Here is a 21496-nt window from a genome sequence, read left to right as displayed (position 1 = left end):
TAATAAAAAAAAAAAAGTCCAGGTTTGCTTCTTAATCACAGTGTATGTGCGCCCCCTTCTGTCCTGAGTTAGGAAAAGCGTTCATCTAATTACCATCCGAGTTTTATTACTGTAGAGATTTGTCTTCAAATCGTAGTTTTTGCAAAATTAAAACAAAAATTAATTATTCTGCAGAAAAAAAAAATGTGCACATCGCCCCTTTTTACTTGGGTGCCTAGAAAATCCTTATCCAACTCTCAAGGATTGAATTTTTGTAGTGACGGATATATTTATATGTGTAGAAACACAAGGCATCACAGGGAGACTACCAGAGACCAAAAGGGTGGGCAACCTTCAAGAGGTGCAGATCTACCTAAACACAAAAGTGATAACAAAAATCACTGGGGCTCAGTGACCTTTTTTTTTTAATGAATGAATGAACTAGCAAGGCTTAACTAAATAGTAAGCTAAACTTAGAAAAATATAATAAAACAAACATCACTGTAAAAATATGAACTTGTCAGTCAGTAGGGCAGTGGATGGTGTTAGTAGAGCAGTGGACGCCGTCAGTAAAGGCAGCGGACGGTGTCAGTAGAGCAGAGGACGGTGTCAGTAGAGCAGAGGACGGTGTCAGTAGAGCAGAGGACGTGTCAGTAGAGCAGTGGACAGTGTCAGTAGGGCAGGGGATGGGGTCAGTAGGGCAGTGGACGGTGTCAGTAGGGCAGTGGACGGTGTCAGTAGGGCAGTGGACGGTGTCAGTAGGGCAGTGGACGGTGTCAGTAGGGAAGTGGACGGTGTCAGTAGGGAAGTGGACGGTGTCAGTAGGGAAGTGGACGGCGTCAGTAGGGCAATGGATGGCATCAGTAAAGGCAGTGCATGGTGCCAGTAAAGGCAGTGGACGGTGTCAGTAGAGCAGTGGACGGTGTCAGTAGAGCAGTGGACGGTGTCAGTAGAGCAGTGGACGGTGTCAGTAGGGCAGTGGACGGTGTCAGTAGGGCAGTGGACGGTGTCAGTAGGGCAGTGGACGGTGTCAGTAGGGCAGTGGACGGTGTCAGTAGGGCAGTGGACGTGTCAGTAGGGCAGGGGACAGGGTCAGTAGCGCAGGGGACGGGGTCAGTAGCGCAGGGGACGGGGTCAGTAGCGCAGGGGACGGGGTCAGTAGCGCAGGGGACGGGGTCAGTAGCGCAGGGGACGGGGTCAGTACAGCAGTGGACAGTGTAGTGTCAGCAGTGGACAGTGTCAGTAGGGCAGTGGACGGTGTCAGTAGGGCAGTGGACGGTGTCAGTAGGGCAGTGGACGGTGTCAGTAGGGCAGTGGACGGTGTCAGTAGGGCAGTGGACGGGGTCAGTAGAGCAGGGGACGGTGTCAGTAGAGCAGTGGACGGTGTCAGTAGAGCAGTGGACGGTGTCAGTAGGGCAGTGGACGGTGTCAGTAGGGCAGTGGACGGTGTCAGTAGGGCAGTGGACGGTGTCAGTAGGGCAGTGGACGTGTCAGTAGGGCAGGGGACGGTGTCAGTAGCGCAGGGGACGGGGTCAGTAGCGCAGGGGACGGGGTCAGTAGGGCAGTGGACAGTGTAGTAGAGCAGTGGACAGTGTCAGTAGGGCAGTGGACGGTGTCAGTAGGGCAGTGGACGGTGTCAGTAGGGCAGTGGACGGGGTCAGTAGAGCATTGGACAGTGTCGGTAGGGCAGTAGATGGCGTCATTAAGGTAGTGTATAGTGTCAGAGCAGTGGACGGTGTCAGTAGGGCAGTGGACGGCGTCAGTAGGGCAGTGGACGGCGTCAGTAGGGCAGTGGACGGCGTCAGTAGGGCAGTGGACGGCGTCAGTAGGGCAGTGGACGGCGTCAGTAGGGCAGTGGACGGCGTCAGTAGGGCAGTGGACGGCGTCAGTAGGGCAGTGGACGGGGTCAGTAGGGCAGTGGACGGGGTCAGAAGGGCAGTGGACGGGTTCAGTAGGGCAGTAGATGGCGTCAGTAAGGTAGTGTATAGTGTCAGAGCAGTGGACGGCGTCAGTAGGGCAGTGGACGGCGTCAGTAGGGCAGTGGACGGCGTCAGTAGGGCAGTGGACGGCGTCAGTAGGGCAGTGGACGGCGTCAGTAGGGCAGTGGACGGCGTCAGTAGGGCAGTGGACGGCGTCAGTAGGGCAGTGGACGGCGTCAGTAGGGCAGTGGACGGCGTCAGTAGGGCAGTGGACGGCATCAGTAGGGCAGTGGACGGCATCAGTAGGGCAGTGGACGGCATCAGTAAGGCAGTGGACGGCGTCAGTAATTTCTTTTTTTTTTTATTATCTTTTACATTTTTTAGGAGACCCATTGTGGGGCTTGGGTGAAATATCATTCTTACTGGCTTTCTCTGCAGCCTCAGCTGCACTGCACAGTGCAGGGGAATGGGAAGTGCTCTGTGCTGTTCCACAGAACTCTGGTTGAGAAACCCTGCCTTACAGTGATGGGCAGAGACTGTGGACACCTTACAGTGATGGACAGAGACTCTGGGCACCTTACAATGATGGACAGAGACTGTGGGCACCTTACAGTGATGGACAGAGACTGTGGGCACCTTACAGTGATGGACAGAGATTGTGGGCACCTTACAGTGATGGACAGAGACTGTGGGCACCTTACAGTGATGGACAGAGACTGTGGGCACATTACAGTGATGGACAGAGACTGTGGGCACCTTACAGTGATGGACAGAGACTGTGGGCACCTTACAGTGGTGGACAGGGACTGTGGGCACCTTACAGTGGTGGACAGAGACTGTGGGCACCTTACAGTGGTGGACAGAGACTGTGGGCACCTTACAGTGGTGGACAGAGACTGTGGGCACCTTACAGTGGTGGACAGAGACTGTGGATAGGCTTCAATGATGGTCAAAGACTGTGAACAGCTTACAGGCGATAGACAGAGACTGTGGACATGCTGCAGGAGAGGGGACATGTGAAAAGGGACTGCTAGAAATCACTTCCAATTAGCAAATCAATGCCCCCACTCTTATTACTGACTGCTGGAGTTCCAGGGCCAGAAAACAAGTATCACAGGGCTGCACATGGCCTTGGGGGATGCAGATTGGGCAATTGGGCTGTAGAGATTTCTCAATTTAAAAAAAAAAAAACATTTCTATTTTTAAAGTACGTACACCACTCATAAAATGGGGAATCCATTATTTTTAACTGAGGGAAGACAAAATAAGAGTTTCCCTCTAAGAAGCGCCATTCTGTTTGGTTCTCGCTGCATTTCACTAATTGGTTCTCCGTCTCCTTTTCACACTTTGGCGTTGCGCCTTCCCCGAACATTTATAAACTGCAAAAAAAAAAAAATCCGCAGCCAAGAATTCAGCGTCAGAACGTGTCACAGTGCGACCAAACAAGAAGCAATTATTTTTTTCTGCGCTTTATAAATAAATGTGTGTGGAACAGATGGAAGTTGTCGCTTATCTGGACATCTGTGAGCAGCAGGAAGCAGACTCGGATATTCCATCACCAAACTGCTACAAAAACACGGCGAGCGCTCCAGGCTCCGCTGACCCCTGAAATTAAATTCAAAGAGAATACGAGGCGCGGCTTTGAAGTGCGGAGATGTGAGGAAAGATGTTCACAGGAATACGGGGAGGGTGTAGCAGATTCCAGCGAGCGTACCCTACGCAAAATCCAATTTATTACCCCCCCCATCCAACCTTCTCCTCCCACATACATTGGGTTGGATATACATTGTGTCTATAGGGACACGTCTTACATCTTCTAGGTCATCCTCGTCTCATCACCTTCTCAAACTTTTTGTCTTTTTTTTTTTTTCTGCAGCTACAGCTTTAGCCTAGGTTTCCACTATTGCGACCGGAAAGTCGTGCGATTTTGATGTGACTTAAAGCAACGCCTGTGTATTCTTGAGGTCTATGGACCTCAAGTCGCATTCAAAGTGGGACCAAAGTAGTGCAGGGACTACTTTGAAGTCGCATATGAATGGTACTAACTGGAAATCGTGGGGTACGACTTATCATGCGACTTTGCAGTCCCAAGTTGCACTGGTGGAAACCGAGCCGTAGGCTCTATTCACATTTAAGGGGGGGCGACAATCGGGGTAAAATCGTGCAAATAGAAACGTGGGACACCCGTTGGCCAAAAGAAACTTGTGGACTTCTTTTGGGGCGACAGGTGTTCCGCGATTCTGTTCGCGCGATTTTACCATGATTTTTCACCCAATGAGGTGCGGGATCGTTTGTGCCACATTTGTGGCGATATTGAAATTGACGGGCAACGCACCGGGAGCGCACGAGCGTCCCACAATTTGCTGCTATTGCGAATTGCGGGCATATTCGCGACGATTCCGCCTGTGATTTGGAACAGGGAGATGTGAACGGAGCTTTAGGCTGCATTCACAATACAGCGGTTTGAAGCGAGGGGCAGATTTTGAGCGGATCTCCCTGCGATTTGACGACGCCGAGGTGTGAATGACAAAAGGCCATTTAAATGACACCTCAAATCGCGGTGCGGGTCTGGCGCGATCGTTCTGCCATTGTGGCAACCCGCATAGCGGGACACATGTCCCCCAAGAGTAGCTTCTGAACAATTTTTGGGCGGCACGCATCCCACATTTTATTTGAGGCGTCATTCAAATGAATGCCATCTTGAATGCGAGTCCCGCGTTTTGTCATTCCCACCTCGGCGCTGTCAAATCGCGGGCAGATCCGCGGCAAATCTGCCCACGATTCAAAATGCTGTAGTGTGAATGCAGCCTCAGAGACTCAGAACATCACTGCCTGCATATACCTGCACCCGCAAACCCTGCATAATGTAGCAGGTAGGGATCAATCACCCCCCCCCCCCCCCCCCAAAACAGCCTCTGTTTAGAAAACGAGGATACAGATCCTCTAAGGCTCATTCATCTAGTTTTACCACCCCCTGGCCACTTGTATGAACAAGCCTTAATTGGGCCCTTACTGGGGTAGTAGGGGCCCAATTAGGGTTTGTTCACACAAGGGGCCAGGGGGTAGTAAAACAAGATGATTGAGCCTTGGTTCGGATTTTTTTTCATGTGATTATTTGGCAGTGGCTATAGCCCCCAGCAGTAATCATTGTGTTCTGCTGGTAGAGAAAGCTCCTCCAAATGGCACAGCACAATATCACCGTGGGAAGGATTCTTCCATCATCAACATTGACTATGTTGATGTGGGGAATTGTGTGATTTTCTTTCCTTCCACCCGTGGTGGAAGCAATGAAAATTGCAAAATCTATAGGTTGCTTTAGTTTGCTGGTAATGCTGACCCCATACACAGTTAGGTGGATGGAGGAATCCCCCCCCCCCCCATTCCTGCCAGGACAAAAGCAGAATACACTGATTAGCGGCTGCAGCTCAAACCAACGCGTACCTTTGACGGATGTCGATTAAACAATCAATTTCTGTTGAGCGCAGGGGAGCCCACACACTGATCGAAAATTCATCCATTCCCAGCTGGGTGGCTGGGTTAAGGAGATCCTACAGAAATTGTACTCGCTGAAATGTGTGGGTCCACCTTAAGTCCCGATTCACACTGATGCGATAAACCCTGCGAATCCTGTGCGGGCCGTTCCCGCATCACACCTGAACCGCACACTGGTTCACACAGACATCTGCGAAGCGCTGGGGGAGGGGGGGTGTCAATGTAAAGTTAATGACACCCCTAAATCAGTTCGCAGATCGCAGTGCAAACTATGAAATGGTACAGGAATCGGATCACATGGGTGTAAACACTCATGCAATCCGATTCCAATGAGGACCAAAAAAGAGGGTGCTGCACCGTTTTGGTGCGAATGCGATGCGATTTCAGCCATACAGTTTGCATGGCTGAATTTGCATCGCACAGATATCGCATGTGATCTGCACAGCAATGAGGTTCGAATCACATGCAATGTCTGTGAGCGCACCAGTGAAAACCCAGCCTAAAACGTAATCACAAGCAGGGTGGATAAAATAAAAAAGATTTTTAAAGATAGATTTCTATTTAAGATACATTAATAATTTTGTTTATTCAGCATGAAATGGAGCTCAGTTATGTAGCATGAGGCCGTATATTCTGCAATATTTCCATTTTTGGTAAATCCAAGCTGAGATAACATGCACTGCATTGATGCATTCACACAATGTCACAGGAACCATGAGATAAAATAATATTTTTTTTAGGAATATTCCTTCATCCCATTGTTTTGAAAATCTATGTACACTACAAACTGTGTGACTGGATCGGTTCTGATAATTTTGCTGTTTTACTAACCTGACAGTTAATTATTCTAAAAATAGGAAACCTTCATTTTGTTTGCAAATATTAAAGATTCTAACTACCAGCAAAAATAAGTCCTTACATTTAAAAAGCACCTGTCATTTCAGATCCATCATGGCAGCGCCTGTTAGCGGACATCCACTCACCTGCTGCCGCAACGTCCCCCCACCCTGTTGTGTCAACAGCACCATCACGCATCCCCATTAAAGTGAATGGGACTGCTGGCAAGTCAACAGCGGGTCAGAGGAGGAGCCAACAGCGGGGTCAGAGGAGGAGCCAACAGCGGGGTCAGAGGAGGAGCCAACAGCGGGGTCAGAGGAGGAGCCAACAGCGGGGTCAGAGAAGAAGTCAACAGCGGGTCAGAGGGGGAGCCAACAGGGGGTCAGAGGAGGAGCCAACAGGGGGTCAGAGGAGGAGCCAACAGGGGGTCAGAGGAGGAGCCAACAGGGGGTCAGAGGAGGAGCCAACAGCGGGGTCAGAGAAGAAGTCAACAGCGGGTCAGAGGGGAGCCAACAGGGGGTCAGAGGAGGAGCCAACAGGGGGTCAGAGAAGAAGAGAAGTCAACAGGGGGTCAGGAGGAGCCAACGGGGGTCAGAGGAGGAGCCAACAGTAGGGTCAGAAAAGGAGCCAACAGCGGGGTCAGAGGAGGAGCCAAAAGCGGGGTCAGAGGAGGAGCCAACAGCGGGGTCAGAGGAGGAGCCAACAGTGGGGTCAGAGGAGGAGCCAACAGTGGGGTCAGAGGAGGAGCCAAGAGCGGGTCAGAGGGGGAGCCAACAGGGGGTCAGAGGGGGAGCCAACAGGGGGTCAGAGGGGGAGCCAACAGGGGGTCAGAGGGGGAGCCAACAGCAGGTCAGAGGAGCAGCCAACAGCGGGTCAGAGGAGCAGCCAACAGCGGGTCAGAGGAGCAGCCAACAGCGGGTCAGAGGAGCAGCCAACAGCGGGTCAGAGGAGCAGCCAACAGCGGGTCAGAGGAGCAGCCAACAGCGGGTCAGAGGAGCAGCTAACAGCAGGTCAGAGGAGCAGCCAACAGCGGGTCAGAGGAGCAGCCAACAGCGGGTCAGAGGAGCAGCCAACAGCGGGTCAGAGGAGGAGTCAACAGAGGGTCAGAGGAGGAGTCAACAGAGGGTAAGGGGGGGGAATCAACAGAGGGTCAGAGGAGGAGTCAACAGCGGGTCAGAGGAGGAGTCAACAGCGGGTCAGAGGAGGAGTCAACAGCGGGTCAGAGGAGGAGTCAGAGGGTCAGAGGAGGAGCCAACAGAGGGCCAGAGGAGGAGCCAACAGAGGGCCAGAGGAGGAGCCAACAGCGGGTCAGAGGAGGAGCCAACAGCGGGTCAGAGGAGGAGCCAACAGCGGGTCAGAGGAGGAGTCAGAGGAGGAGTCAACAGAGGGTCAGAGGAGGAGTCAACAGCGGGTCAGAGGAGGAGTCAACAGCGGGTCAGAGGAGGAGCCAACAGCGGGTCAGAGGAGGAGCCAACAGCGGGTCAGAGGAGCAGCTAACAGCGGGTCAGAGGAGCAGCCAACAGCGGGTCAGAGGAGCAGCCAACAGCGGGTCAGAGGAGCAGCCAACAGCGGGTCAGAGGAGGAGTCAACAGAGGGTCAGAGGAGGAGTCAACAGAGGGTAAGGGGGGGGAATCAACAGAGGGTCAGAGGAGGAGTCAACAGCGGGTCAGAGGAGGAGTCAACAGCGGGTCAGAGGAGGAGTCAACAGCGGGTCAGAGGAGGAGCCAACAGAGGGTCAGAGGAGGAGTCAGAGGGTCAGAGGAGGAGCCAACAGAGGGCCAGAGGAGGAGCCAACAGCGGGTCAGAGGAGGAGCCAACAGCGGGTCAGAGGAGGAGCCAACAGCGGGTCAGAGGAGGAGTCAGAGGAGGAGTCAACAGAGGGTCAGAGGAGGAGTCAACAGCGGGTCAGAGGAGGAGTCAACAGCGGGTCAGAGGAGGAGCCAACAGCGGGTCAGAGGAGCAGCCAACAGCGGGTCAGAGGAGCAGCCAACAGTGGGTCAGAGGAGCAGCCAACAGCGGGTCAGAGGAGCAGCCAACAGAGGGTCAGAGGAGGAGTCAACAGAGGGTAAGGGGGGGAATCAACAGCGGGTCAGAGGAGGAGTCAACAGCGGGTCAGAGGAGGAGTCAACAGCGGGTCAGAGGAGGAGCCAACAGCGGGTCAGAGGAGGAGTCAGAGGGTCAGAGGAGGAGCCAACAGAGGGTCAGAGGAGGAGCCAACAGCGGGTCAGAGGAGGAGCCAACAGCGGGTCAGAGGAGGAGTCAGAGGAGGAGCCAACAGCGGGTCAGAGGAGGAGTCAGAGGAGGAGTCAACAGCGGGTCAGAGGAGGAGTCAACAGCGGGTCAGAGGAGGAGTCAACAGCGGGTCAGAGGAGGAGTCAACAGCGGGTCAGAGGAGGAGCCAACAGAGGGTCAGAGGAGGAGTCAGAGGGTCAGAGGAGGAGCCAACAGAGGGTCAGAGGAGGAGCCAACAGCGGGTCAGAGGAGGAGCCAACAGCGGGTCAGAGGAGGAGTCAGAGGAGGAACCAACAGCGGGTCAGAGGAGGAGTAAACAGCGGGTCAGAGGAGGAGCCAACAGCGGGTCAGAGGAGGAGCCAACAGCGGGTCAGAGGAGGAGCATCTGTGGGACAGAGGTGCCAGTTGTTCTTTAAAAATTATGATTTAAAAAGTTGATAGAAGGGGCGTGTCCAAGATGGCGGAGTGAGAAGACGTGTGCCAGAGAGCTCTGCTGCCCTTTTTATCCTGTAACCTGCTAAACCGTTTGGATTGCTGTATTTTTTGGTGGTTGGGGTCGGTGAATGCCTTCCAGACTCCCAGGGCGCGGAAAAGGGGGTAAGAGACTGAAATTTCCCCCTGATATTCCTCTGGAGACCGGACCGGTTCCCTCTGGGCCTAACGACCGGCCGCCTCGCTGTAACATGGCGTCTCAGACAGACGCGCAAGGGGACGCTGCTGCATCAGCCCCGGGTATCCCTGAAGTTATGGCTGCGATAGCTGCGTGTCAGACGGCCGTTACGTCCTGCCAGGCGGCCCTGACTAATAAGATTGAGGAGGTACAGATGGACGTGGGCCTTCTCCGGCAGGACCTGGATAAAGTCCGCTCCCGAGTGTCGGAGGCTGAGCACAGAGCGGGACTGGTGGAAGATGCGGCGGGGCAGAATACCATCGCCATCCGTTCCCTGCACGCTAGAGTTAAACTGCTGGAGCACCGAGCCGAGGATTCTGAGAACAGATGCCGCCGGAATAATGTGCGCATTGTGGGTCTGGCGGAAGGCGCGGAGGGCCCGAATCCGGCTGTATTTGCGGAGGAGATGCTCCGTTCCCTGCTCCCTGCGGCTCGGTTGTCTCCTTACTTTACGGTGGAGAGGGCCCACAGGCTGCCGCCGCAGCCCGGTCCGCAGGGGTCCCCTCCCCGTACGTTCATCCTACGCCTGCTAAATTTCCGGGACCGAGATGAGCTGCTTCGGGCGGCTAGGGCGGCGGGGGAGCTGACCTACCACAATAACCGGCTGATGCTGTTCCCGGATTTCTCCCTGGAGACGCAGAAGCTCCGCCGCTCCTTTGATGCTGTGAAGGCAGCTCTTCGGGCGAAGGGCATCAAGTACAGCGTACTCTTCCCTGCCAAGCTCCGGGTGATTGATGGGGAAACTACCAGGTTTTTCCTGTCCCCTAAGGAGGCGGCCGCGTGGATTGAAACTATCCCCCCACGGGGATGAAGATGTACCGAACACCTGCACCAAGTTACCTTGTCTATTAGGCTGCTGGACTGTGAGTACTGGTCGGATTGACCCGTGTAGTGGGGTGGTTAGGTGCTTTTGGACTTGTGGGGGGGACTCTATTGGGACTTGCTTTGGACGCCTGGCATGTGGGAGGGGGGAATTGTGGGGCTCGCGCTGGCTCCGTTGCAGATGCTGTTTTTCCCCCCTAGATTATCACTTGGGGAGCTACATCTTGTCCAGCACCTGGGGAAGCTTGGTTGTCCCAAGCGAGCACTGCAGCCCAGGGAGACCCAGCTTTATATCAAGCCGTTGGAGATGACGAATCCCCTGACCTTCAAAGGAACCTTTCAGGCTACAGTTCCATAAGCTGAGGGTTGTTTCATCTGCCTCCCCTGCACTTTCGGTCCGTTTATGCCCGCTGCTTTCCAGGACAGTGATGGTTCTCCAGTACATTTCTGCGAAGCACAAGGTACTTTAAGTTTGCACCCCTGGCCTCGGTCGGGTGATCTTCTTGACACGGTTTGAAATTTCAGGCAGCATCTCTTGGAATTGATGCTGTTTTACACAGACATGAGGGCAGCACAGATTGAGTGACTCTAACTGTTGCAGCTGATGAGGCGTTGCACGTTGCTGCCTCTTGAGAACACACACGCCTCCTGCTATTAGTTGCCTTCGGGCCGGTTTTTAGGGAAACATGCAGACTTACCTTGGGTGGGCTCTGCGGGGTGGGGGAGGGGGGGGGGGGGAAGTTGGCCGTTGCTGACTGGGGTTTGCCCACTCTGTGGGTGTTGGTTTGTTATGTTCTGATTTATTTTCTTATGTTTTGTTGTTCTGTTCCTTTAAGGCATGCTCAAATATCCAATATGGGTGACTGTGGGACGGGGGGGAGGCGGTGGGGGTGGCTCAGTGCTGCTTGGTTGGAGGGGGCGCTGGCACTGTCTGCCGCTGCACCTGTCCGGTCCTGTGTGCCTCATTCTATTTTACTGGTACAATGGCCAAGGTTTCTATGATCTCCTGGAATGTACGGGGGCTGAACTCTGCCCAAAAGAGGACGCTGGTTTTTAACTACCTTAAAAAATACTCCCCACAAGTCTGTGTATTACAGGAGACTCATCTGTTGGGTTCTCGGATTCTGGGTTTAAAAAGGGCCTGGGTTGGCTCGCACTACCACTCCACGCACTCTACTTACTCTAGGGGGGTCAGCATACTGATACACAAGCAGCTGCCTTTCCAGCTCTTGGATATCAAGACTGACCCTGCCGGAAGATATGTGATCCTTCATGCCTTGCTAGCTGACAGCCCTTGCATTTTAGTGGGGTTATATCTCCCCCCCCGGCGGATGTGGCCCTGCTTCATGAGTTGATGCAGCGAGTGGTCTCCTATGGGGTGGAAGATGTTTTGATAATGGGGGACTTTAATTTGACTTCAACCCCTGATGTGGATAGGATGGGTGCGACGTCTAGGTGGACGCCTGGTTTGGCTGCCTGGGCTGACAGTTTCGCCCTGACAGACGTCTGGCGCCGGTTTAACCCGGACTCCAGGCGGTTCACGTGCCACTCTAATACTTACCGTACCCTGTCCCGCATTGATATGGTGTACGCCTCCGGCTCCATGCTTCGGCGGGTATTGGAGGTGGACATCCTGTCCAGGGGAATTTCGGACCATGCTCCGCTGCTCCTTAGGTTGTCGTATGGGCAGCCGGGGGAGCGGATATGGAGGCTGTCCAGGTACTGGGTGGAGGATGAGGGGGTGCGGGAGGCAGTACAGGAGGGGATGTGCCACTTCTGGCTGGAGAATGAGGCTGGCTTGTCCCCCCTGGTAACGTGGGATGCCTTTAAAGCTTGGACTAGGGGGGAATATATTGCTAGGATTTCGGCCGCTCGCAGGCAGGCCTCCCACTCTCTGGATGAACTAGAGCGGGTTGCTAAGGAAAAGGAGGAAGGGTATGTGGCTAATCCTGATCAGCTGGCCTATGGGGAATGGCAATTTGCATTGCACCGGTTGTCCCTGAATCGGGTGGAGGGGATGCAGAAGTCACGGCTAGTTACAGCCCAAAAAATTTTTGAGTACGGGGACAAGACTGGACGTCTGATGGCATGGCTGGCTAGGGGACAGTTTGCGGTCAACCACATTCCTGGGGTACGGGCCTTGGACGGGACATTACTGCGGTCCTCAGAGGAGGTGAATCTACGATTTGCCCAGTACTATCGACACCTATACTCGACCAGGGTGGACTATAGCTCTCAGGAGCTGTCTGGATACCTGGAGGGTGTCCCCCTTCCGTCCCTTAGTGTTCAGGCATGTTCGGCACTGGAGAAGGATATTACCTTGGAGGAGGTCCAGGCTGCCCTGTCGCAATTGCAGGCAGGGAAGACCCCTGGGGCAGATGGCTAGGGAATTTTACTCACAGTATTTAGATCTACTGGCCCCCCGGCTGGTGTCCCTGTATGCTCAGTGCTTCCGTCTGGAGGCACTACCGGCATCTATGTATGAGGCGGTGGTGGTGTTGGTGCCCAAACCGGGTAAGGATCCTGAAGACTGCTCCTCTTACCGTCCGATATCGCTCTTGAATGTAGATGTCAAGGTGCTGGCGAAAATCCTGGCGAACAGGTTGTCTGCGGTATTAGAGGAGGTGGTCCACTCAGACCAAACTGGGTTTGTGCCCGGGAAGGGCACCGACATCAACCTCCGGCGCCTTTTTATTAACTTATCCATAGCGCATAGTAACTGCGGGAAACGGGTCATCGCCTCCCTGGACGCCGAAAAGGTGTTCGACTCGGTGGAATGGGTCTTTTTATGGGAACTCTTGGGTCGCTTCGGGTTTGGGCCTAGGTTTCTCCGTTGGCTGCGGATACTGTATCGGGAACCTCGGGCCCGGGTTCGGACCAATAATAGCCTCTCGACATCCTTCCCACTACAGCGGGGTACGAGGCAGGGCTGCCCCCTTTCCCCGGCCCTGTTTGCATTGGCGATTGAGCCTCTGGCGGTGCTGGTTAGGGCCTCGGAGAGGGTGCGGGGGCTGCGGCTGGGATCGCTGGAGGAGAAAATTTCGTTATACGCGGATGATGCCCTTCTGTATCTCCAGGATGCGGATGACTCCCTGTCAGCGGCTCTTGAGATCTTTAACACCTTTGGTAGATTTTCCGGTATCCGCATCAATTGGTCCAAATCCATTTTATTTCCAATTGACCCGCAAGCTCAGGACCGCACTGTAGATGTGCCTCTCCGCTGGGTCGATCAATTTAAATACTTGGGCATCCGGGTTGGAAGGGAGCTGTCAAGCTTTGGGGAGCTTAATCTGCAGCCGGTCCTGTCCCAGCTTCGGACTAGGTGTGCGGCTTGGGCCACCCTCCCTCTGAACCTTATGGGCCGCATCAATCTGCTGAAGATGATTTTCCTCCCCAAATTCTTGTATGTTTTTCGCCAAAGTCCTACCTGGGTGCCCAAGTCCTTTTTTGCGGAGGTGGACAAATGCGTGGGCTCCTTTATTTGGAGGGGGGGACCCCCCGGCTGGCTCGTGCTACCCTGATGCTCCCTGCCCGCTGTGGGGGGTTGGCGTTACCGGATTATCGGGCGTACTTTTGGGCGTACGGTGGTGGCTCGCGCTCCCTAGAGGGAATGCTGCTGTGTGCTTAGAAGCGGAGGTCGTGGGGTCATTCACTGAGCTGAGCGCCTTGGTATATAAGGGGGGGCGGGCACGCAGCGAGCTCCCGGCACCTACAAAAACTACCCTCAGGGCATGGATGGTGGCCAGACGAGGGCTTGTTGGCCCGCGGGACTGGTCCCCTCGCTGCCCTCTTTGGGGCAACCCTGGTCTTTCCCATGTACAGAGAGTGCCGGATCCGCGGATTTGGGTTCGATATGGGATTAGCACGTTGGGGAACATATACGAGGATGGTGTCTTGCTCTCCTACTCAGCCCTCCGGGAGAAGTACCGCTTGCCGGGTTGGATGCTGTTCCGCTACCTCCAGTTACGCCATGCCATCGGGGCACAGTTCCCCTCCCCGATTAGACTGCAGATGGACCCTATTGAGGGGATACTAGTGCAGGAGAGGGTGGATAGGCCCCTGTCGGATCTGTACCTTGGCCTGTTACGGATGGACTCTGCTAAGATGCATAAATTGTGGGACCTGTGGAAGGCAGACTTACCTGGCCTGGATAGGTCTGACTGGGAGGACTGTCTGGCGGATAGCACCGCTATCCTGATATCCTCCAGGGAAAAGCTGATTCAGGTTAAATTCCTGCACAGGATCTACTACACTCCCCAAAGGCTTCATAAACTGTATCCCCAGCGATCGCGGGACTGCCCCAGATGCAAACAGGCTGTGGGCACGTATTTCCATATGTTCTGGAGTTGTCCCAAAGTTGCTGAATACTGGGCCCAGGTAGTTGACACTATTAATGGTCGCCTCCAGCTGGAACTCCCCCTGTCGCCGGAGTTGGCTTTGCTGGGGATTCAAGACGATGATCAGAGGCCCAGATATACCAAACTGCTGTTGACTTACCTCCTGTTCTATGCCAAAAGGGAAATTATACTGAGGTGGCACACCTCTTCTCCCCCTACGGTTGGTATGTGGGAAAAGTCCATCAATGCGGTGCTCCCGTTATATAAACTCACTTACATGAACAGACACTGTCCCCAAAAATTCTCCAAGGTATGGATGGCATGGACGGGCTGAGGGTGGGGCTGTTGGGTGGGAGAGTGGGGGTCCCACGTCCTTCTAATTACCCTTTTTTCCCTTCTCTTTGTCTTATTCCCTGTAACTTTCCCGTTTTCCCTTTTTTTGGATATGTATTTTCATTTCATGTCTGCTTCCGGTACATGTACTATATGTTGTTTTTCTTTGCTTGGATTTGGTCCATGTTGGGCTTATTTGATGTAACGTGTCTTCATTGTTTGCAATAAAGGAACATTCTGGTTTGTTAAAAAAAAAAAAAAAAAAAGTTGATAGAAATCAAGACTTTTTACTAGTGGTTTAAATGAAATCCACCCTGATCACAAGCACTGCTAATTCAATATATTTGATAAAGATCATTTACAGCCAAGCTGCAATTACATGATTGTTTCTATTTCAAGGGGGGCTCCCCCACCCTCAGGCGATTTGTACGTAGACCTCTTATAAAAGATTTTATCTTTGCATTTTAGCTCCCTTCTGTGAGGTTTTAAAAAGTTTGTGTAATTTCTCAATATAAACACCAGAGGGCGACACTGCACCATTATTTGTACTGTCAGACTACATTTACTGACAGCGACCGACACTGATGATTTCCCATCTATGGGGGAAGCTGCAGGTCACCGATTTTCACCACGTTATCTTACAACACTAGTGCAGTTAGTGGGGATGATTGATTGCACAGGCATTTGATTGTTATCGATCCTTCCAGAAAAAAAAAGTAAATGTTGGCATTATCTGTTCATTCCTCCACATGGGTATAAGTAGCCAGTCAAGAGAGATACATTGTATTAAATCCACAAGCACCTTGATCCTGCCCATACACACACACACACACACACACACATACATACACACACACACACATACATACATACATACATACATACATATTATATATCTATATAGCTATATCTATATATATATATATATATATATATATATATATATATATATATATATATATATATATATATATATATATATATAAGGATCTCAGGGTGGGGCAGAGGTCTGCCGATTCCTGTTGTTCACTTAAAGCGGTAATGAACCCGAAAGCAAACATTTATTATATTGCAGCTTACCAATTCCTAGAGGTGGTGCCTGCATTAGTATTCTTTTTTAGGCTTTCTTTCCCTCATTTACACCTGGTGATTCAGCCAATAAGTCAGTTGTATTTGAAAGCACAAGCTTCCCTTGTAGTTTACAGGGATGAGACAAACCATTAACCACTGACAGGGGTGCTTACAATGATCAACATTTTGATGTATTTATCTATTCTAAAACCTTTATCCCAAAAGAAAAAAAAAAAAATCTGTATATAAAGTATTAGCTAAAGTTTGGCTTCAATTTTTAGTGTATACCGGGCCTATTCTGGCACTCCTCTCCTACACGTAAAAATCATAATTTGTTTGCTAGAAAATTACTCAGAACCCCCAAAACATTATATATTTTGTTTTAAACAGACACCCTAGCGAATAAAATGGCGGTCATTGCAACTTTTTATCTCGCACAGTATTTGCACAACAATTTTTCAAACGTATTTTTTTTTGGAAAAAAAAATAAAGGTTCATGATTTAAAAAAACAACAAAACAGTAAAGTTAGCCCAATTTTTTTGTATAATGTGAAAGATGATGTTACGCCGAGTAAATAGATACCTAACATCTCACGCTTTAAAATTGCGCACACTCATGGAATGACGCCAAACTTCAGTACTTAAAAATCTCCATAGGCAACGCTTTAATTTTTTTTTTTACAGATTACATATTGAGAGTTGCAGAGGAGGTCTACTCACATGTGTAGTTTGAATGGCGTTTACATATGTGGGCGGGACTAATGTGTGCGTTCGCTTCTGAGTGCTAGCTACCGGGGACAGGGGCATTTTTAAAAAACACATTTTTTAATTTTATTTTTTATTTTACTTTATTTTTACAACTTTTTATTTTTTTTTATCACTTTTATTCCTATTACAAGGAATGTAAACATCCCTTGTAATAGGAATCTATGTGACAGGTCCTCTTTATGGAGAGATATGGGGTCAATAAGACCCCACATCTCTCCTCCAGGCTGAAAAGCATGAGATCGTGAAAAAAATGTCACCGATCCCATGCTGTCAGCCGCGATCACGGCTTTTTTTACTTCCGGGAACCCGGGCGTGACGTCATAACGTCGCGCCCAGGCCTCTGACGGTCATAGAGATGACTGGTGACCATCTGGGCACCGGAAATCTCTATCGTCATCATCCGGCGCCGGACGATTCTTTCACCAGGTCCCCGATGGCATGGGAGAGCCTGGAAAAGCACCAGATGGTGGCAGGAGGGGGGGGGGGGGCGCCCCCTCCTGTCGCCTGTAAGAACGATCAATTGGAAGAACTGCCGCTATGATCGTTCTTATGGTGCACAGAATCGCTGGGTGAAAACAAGGATATCTGAATGATGCCTGTGGCTGCTGCCATCATTCAGATATTCCCAGTGAAAGTCCAGGACGTCATATGACGGCCTTTGCTGGGAAGTGGTTAAATCTTCTAGTCCATCTAACACTCCCCTCTATCCCCAGACTGACAATGCTGCTTTCTGCCGTGCCCCCTGTTCTCCTTCATCCAGAGTGGGGGGGGGGGGGGTTAGGCCCCATTCAAACCTGAGCGTTTTGTAGCTTGAAGCCTGAAGCTCCAAAACCCTGGAGGGGAAAAAAAAAATCTATTATTCTCTATGGAGATGGTTCACATCTCCACTCCAAAACGCCTGAAGCTCAAACAAGGAGCTCCTTTTTATAGGCAGATTACAGGCGTTTTTCTCCTTTTTTTACAGTGGTGACCATTTGACCTGTAAAAAAAAAAATAAAAATCGCATCAAAAACACGACAAGTCGGGGCAAAACGTGTGACTTTTTCTGCCTGAAAACAAAATGATCCGGTGTGAATGCAGCCAAATACCGGAAATGGGCCAGATCACCAGGTGAGAGCGGAGAAAGGAAAAAGCCTAAAAGAAAGAAAACTAATGCAGCCACCACATCCGATGATTGGTAAGCTGTAATATATGACGTTTTGGGTTTAATATCGCTTGAAGCTGGTCATAGCAATAGCATTTTGTTATCATTTTTTTATTTTAAGAACATTTCTTTCATTTCCCAATTGTTAGTGGGGGTCAAATCAACGTTGGTTTTCGATCATAGTAATGAGAATACTGAAAGGAGCAGGATGGATTTTTTTTTTTTTTTTCTAGAACAAACAAATGTCTATGTATGTGTTTTTTTGTTCAGGAAATGACATCCATTCCAAAATTCAATGTTAAAAGCAAATAAAACGTTAAAATACTTTCGGACAGCATTCATCAAGTCATCGAATGTACTGAGAATTTTAGTGCGAATGGTTGTGTGAAAATCTACTAGTGTATTAGCAGAGCAACAAAGATGAAGCCGAACATTCCTGTTCATGACAGTGCCACAGACTGTACCTGTATGTCTGGCCGCCCTCTGAGGTCTCTGGGACTGACACATTCATTTACATTTACCAGCTGTCATTACAGACAGCTCCAAGGTATTTACATTCCCCGGGAAGGACGGATAAGGACAGGTGCCACTGATCATCTCCACACTATCTATATACATCTGTACCCATAGAAACATTTAATGCAATCATAGATCCACTTTCTACCTTCTGAGAAGTAATGTCATGGAAAGAAATCTATATAAAGTACAGACCAAGAAAGGTCCAATAAGGATAGATAGACAAAGAGAATAAGAGGGGAGGGGGGGGGGAGAGGGAGAGAGGAGGGAGAGGGAGAGAGGAGGGAGGGGGGAGAGGGAGAAAGGAGGGAGAGAGGAGGGAGGGGGGAGAGAAAAGGGAGAGAGGAGGGAGGGGGGAGAGGGAGAGAGTGAGAGAGTGAGAGAGAGAGAGAGGGGGGGTGAGAGAGAATAGAGAGTAGAAGAGAGAGAAGAATAGAGAGTAGGGGAGAGAGAGGGAGGTACGAGAGAGAGGGGGGTACGAGAGAGAAGACAGAGGGGGGGTACGAGAGAGAAGAGAGAGGGGGGTACGAGAGAGAAGAGAGGGGAGTACGAGAGAGAAGTGAGATGGGGATACGAGAGAGAAGTGAGATGGGAATATGAGAGAGAAGTGAGATGGGAATACGAGAGAGAAGTGAGATGGGGATACGAGAGAGAAGTGAGATGGGGATACGAGAGAGAAGAGAGAGCTAGATGAGCTAGATGGGAAAGAAGAGAAAGGAGGGATGAGAGAGAAGAGAGAAGGGGGATGAGAGAGAGGGATGAGAGGGAAGAGAGAGGGGGATGAGAGGGAAGGAGAGAGGGGGATGAGAGGGAAGGAGAAAGAGAGAAAATGAAATGGAACAATGAGAGAAAAAAATGGAATGAGGGGAAGAGGAGAGAAGAAAAGAAAGAAGTGAAGAGAATGAAAAAAACAGAAGAGAATGCACAATGGAATGAGAGAGATAGAGAGAGAGAGAGAGAGAGAGAGAGTGAGAGTGAGAGCAAGAGAAGGAGATAAAGAAAGTAAGATAGAGAGAAGGGGGGGGTTAGATAGATTAGATAGATAGATAGATAGATAGATAGATAGATAGATAGATAGATAGATAGATAGATAGATAGATAGATAGATAGATAGATAATTACATCATCAGATTGATCATTTTTAGACGTGAGAAGCGCAGCGTTGCCGCCATGTCACCTACCTTTCTCAGTCACAGCGGCGGGGGGATTCACTGGCTTGGCTTTGTCGTAGTTGTTAAAGCTGTGACTGCGTCTGTTCCCAGGGACCGGGCCCCGTGTTTTGGCCTCGCTGCCTGCAGCAGATGTCCTCGTACTGGGGCCAGGGAGCCTGCAAACAGTGAGAAAACAGAAAATGAGAGGCCGGGGATAACGACCATGTGCGCAGTACACGTCCACACACCACGGGAGATCATTTGTAGCCATAGGATGGAAACTTTTTAGCAAAAAATAAATATTATTTCTTCCATGTTATTATACTATAAAGGAAACCAAGACTGGAGACTGTCAGTCATTATACACAGAGCTACCAAAGACGATTATCGAAGAAGGAAAGGGGAAACTATGGCTGCTACCTACACTGACCAATCAGGTTTTGTCTTTCACTAAGTATACTGCATAGGGAAAATCCAGCATGGAATCTGATTGGCTGGTCTGGTGATAACTTTCATTAAATCAGTTTTTTTCCTGCTTCTATATATGACAGCGGGAAGCTGTCATATATAGAAGCAGTAGATATACCACTTCTATATATAAACCAGGGTTGTGGGGGTCTGCAATTGGGGCTATTCAAAATCTGTACTGGTGACGTCGGCAGTTGCTAGGGATGTGGCAGGTGGCAGCACCCTCTGCTTCCTTAGGAAACACTGACAGCGGGAAGCTGTCATATATAGAAGCAGTAGATATACCACTTCTACATATACAAGACAGGGTTGTGGGGGTCTGAGGTTGAGAATATTCAAAAATCTGTACTGGCGACATTGGCAGTTGCTACGGATGTGGCAGGTGCCAGCACCCTCTGCTTCCTTAGGAAACACTGACAGCAGGAAGCTGTCATATATAGAAGCAGTAGATATACCCCTTCTATATATAAAGCAGGGTTGTGGGGGTCTGCGATTGGGGCTATTCAAAATCTGTACTGGTGACATTGGCAGTTGCTAGGGATGTGGCAGGTGCCAGCACCCCCTGCTTCCTTAGGAAACAATGACAGCAGGAAGCTGTCATATATAGAAGCAGTAGATATACCCCTTCTATATATAAAGCAGGGTTGTGGGGGTCTGCGATTGGGGCTATTTAAAATCTGTACTGGTGACATTGGCAGTTGCTAGGGATGTGGCAGGTGCCAGCACCCCCTGCTTCCTTAGGAAACAATGACAGCAGGAAGCTGTCATATATAGAAGCAGTAGATATACCACTTCTATATATAAAACAGGGTTGTGGGGGTCAGCGATTGGGGCTATTCAAAATTTGTACTTGTGACGGCAGTTGCTAGGGATGTGGCAGGTGCCAGTACCCCCTGCTTCCTTAGGAAAAACTGACAGCAGGAAGCTAAAGTTACCAAAACAGCCAAGGTTGGTATGGAATCATTGCCTCATCCCTACCCAAGGACAGAAGAGGGTGGCAGGCAGGCACTATGGGGCCCCAAGATTTCTAATGGCAGCCCTGTGCCCACCCATTTCAGTACATCACAGTGAAAGCTTCCACTTTGGAGTTTTTGTTCCCACTTTAGGCCAGCCCAGAGTTTTGCTTTGAATCAGCCACATGCAAAATTAAAATTTTTGCACATACACCTGGCAGTTAGAACAGTGGAAAGGAACCCTCTTTATACTTTGTCCAGTCTAGTTATGTTATAAACAGGTATCCATCTTCCAGTGGAAAGTCTTGTCCCCCCGGGGGCCTCAGCCTCTCTCATGTCACACACTGAGCACAAATCAGTCAACACGTGACGTCGGAGGGCTATATGTTCTCAGTTACATGACACGGGGTGATGATCTTAGCGTGTTCTGTTTGATGCCGGGGAATCTCACGCTTAACATTGATCTGTGTTGGTTAAATTTGGCCCAGGGGGGGAGAAAATAGACAAGACCTTTTTTTCTTCTCTTTTTAATTGCATGTGATGGAAAATTTTAGGGCTCGCCGGAGAAACACATCTGTTTTTTCAGAACCAGGCGAGGCTGTAAAATGTATAGAACGTTCTTTGATGTGCAAAGACATGAGGATGTACAGTCTGTTCGTCCTGGAGCTAACCGTATCAAATTTTACAAGTCATAAGAGCGTCAACATCATTCTATGGCGAGCTTCCTATTGCCGAGACAAGCGCAGAAGACAGAAGGCTAGTCGTTCGGTTCACTGCTCACTATACTACTGCTGTGATAGGTTT

The 21496-nt window shown here is 50.5% G+C and overlaps 1 protein-coding gene across 1 annotated transcript in view; it reads right to left on the bottom strand.

The window, feature by feature from the left end:
- The window catches only part of NAV2 (neuron navigator 2), a gene marked incomplete in the record, with an annotated part of 348087 nt that overhangs the window by 174428 nt on the left and 152163 nt on the right, over positions 1-21496 (bottom strand). The window contains 1 exon segment of the mRNA XM_077453608.1: positions 19302-19447. Within this exon segment, the coding sequence (XP_077309734.1) occupies positions 19302-19447 (146 nt within the window).

This window comes from Lithobates pipiens, unplaced genomic scaffold (genome assembly GCF_037356315.1).
Source record: "Lithobates pipiens isolate NorthernLeopardFrog02 unplaced genomic scaffold, aLitPip1_a1.2 Scaffold_24, whole genome shotgun sequence".
NCBI lineage: Eukaryota > Metazoa > Chordata > Amphibia > Anura > Ranidae > Lithobates > Lithobates pipiens.
The sequence above is the reverse complement of the archived record's forward strand: the minus strand, read 5'-3'. Positions and strand labels throughout refer to the sequence as shown.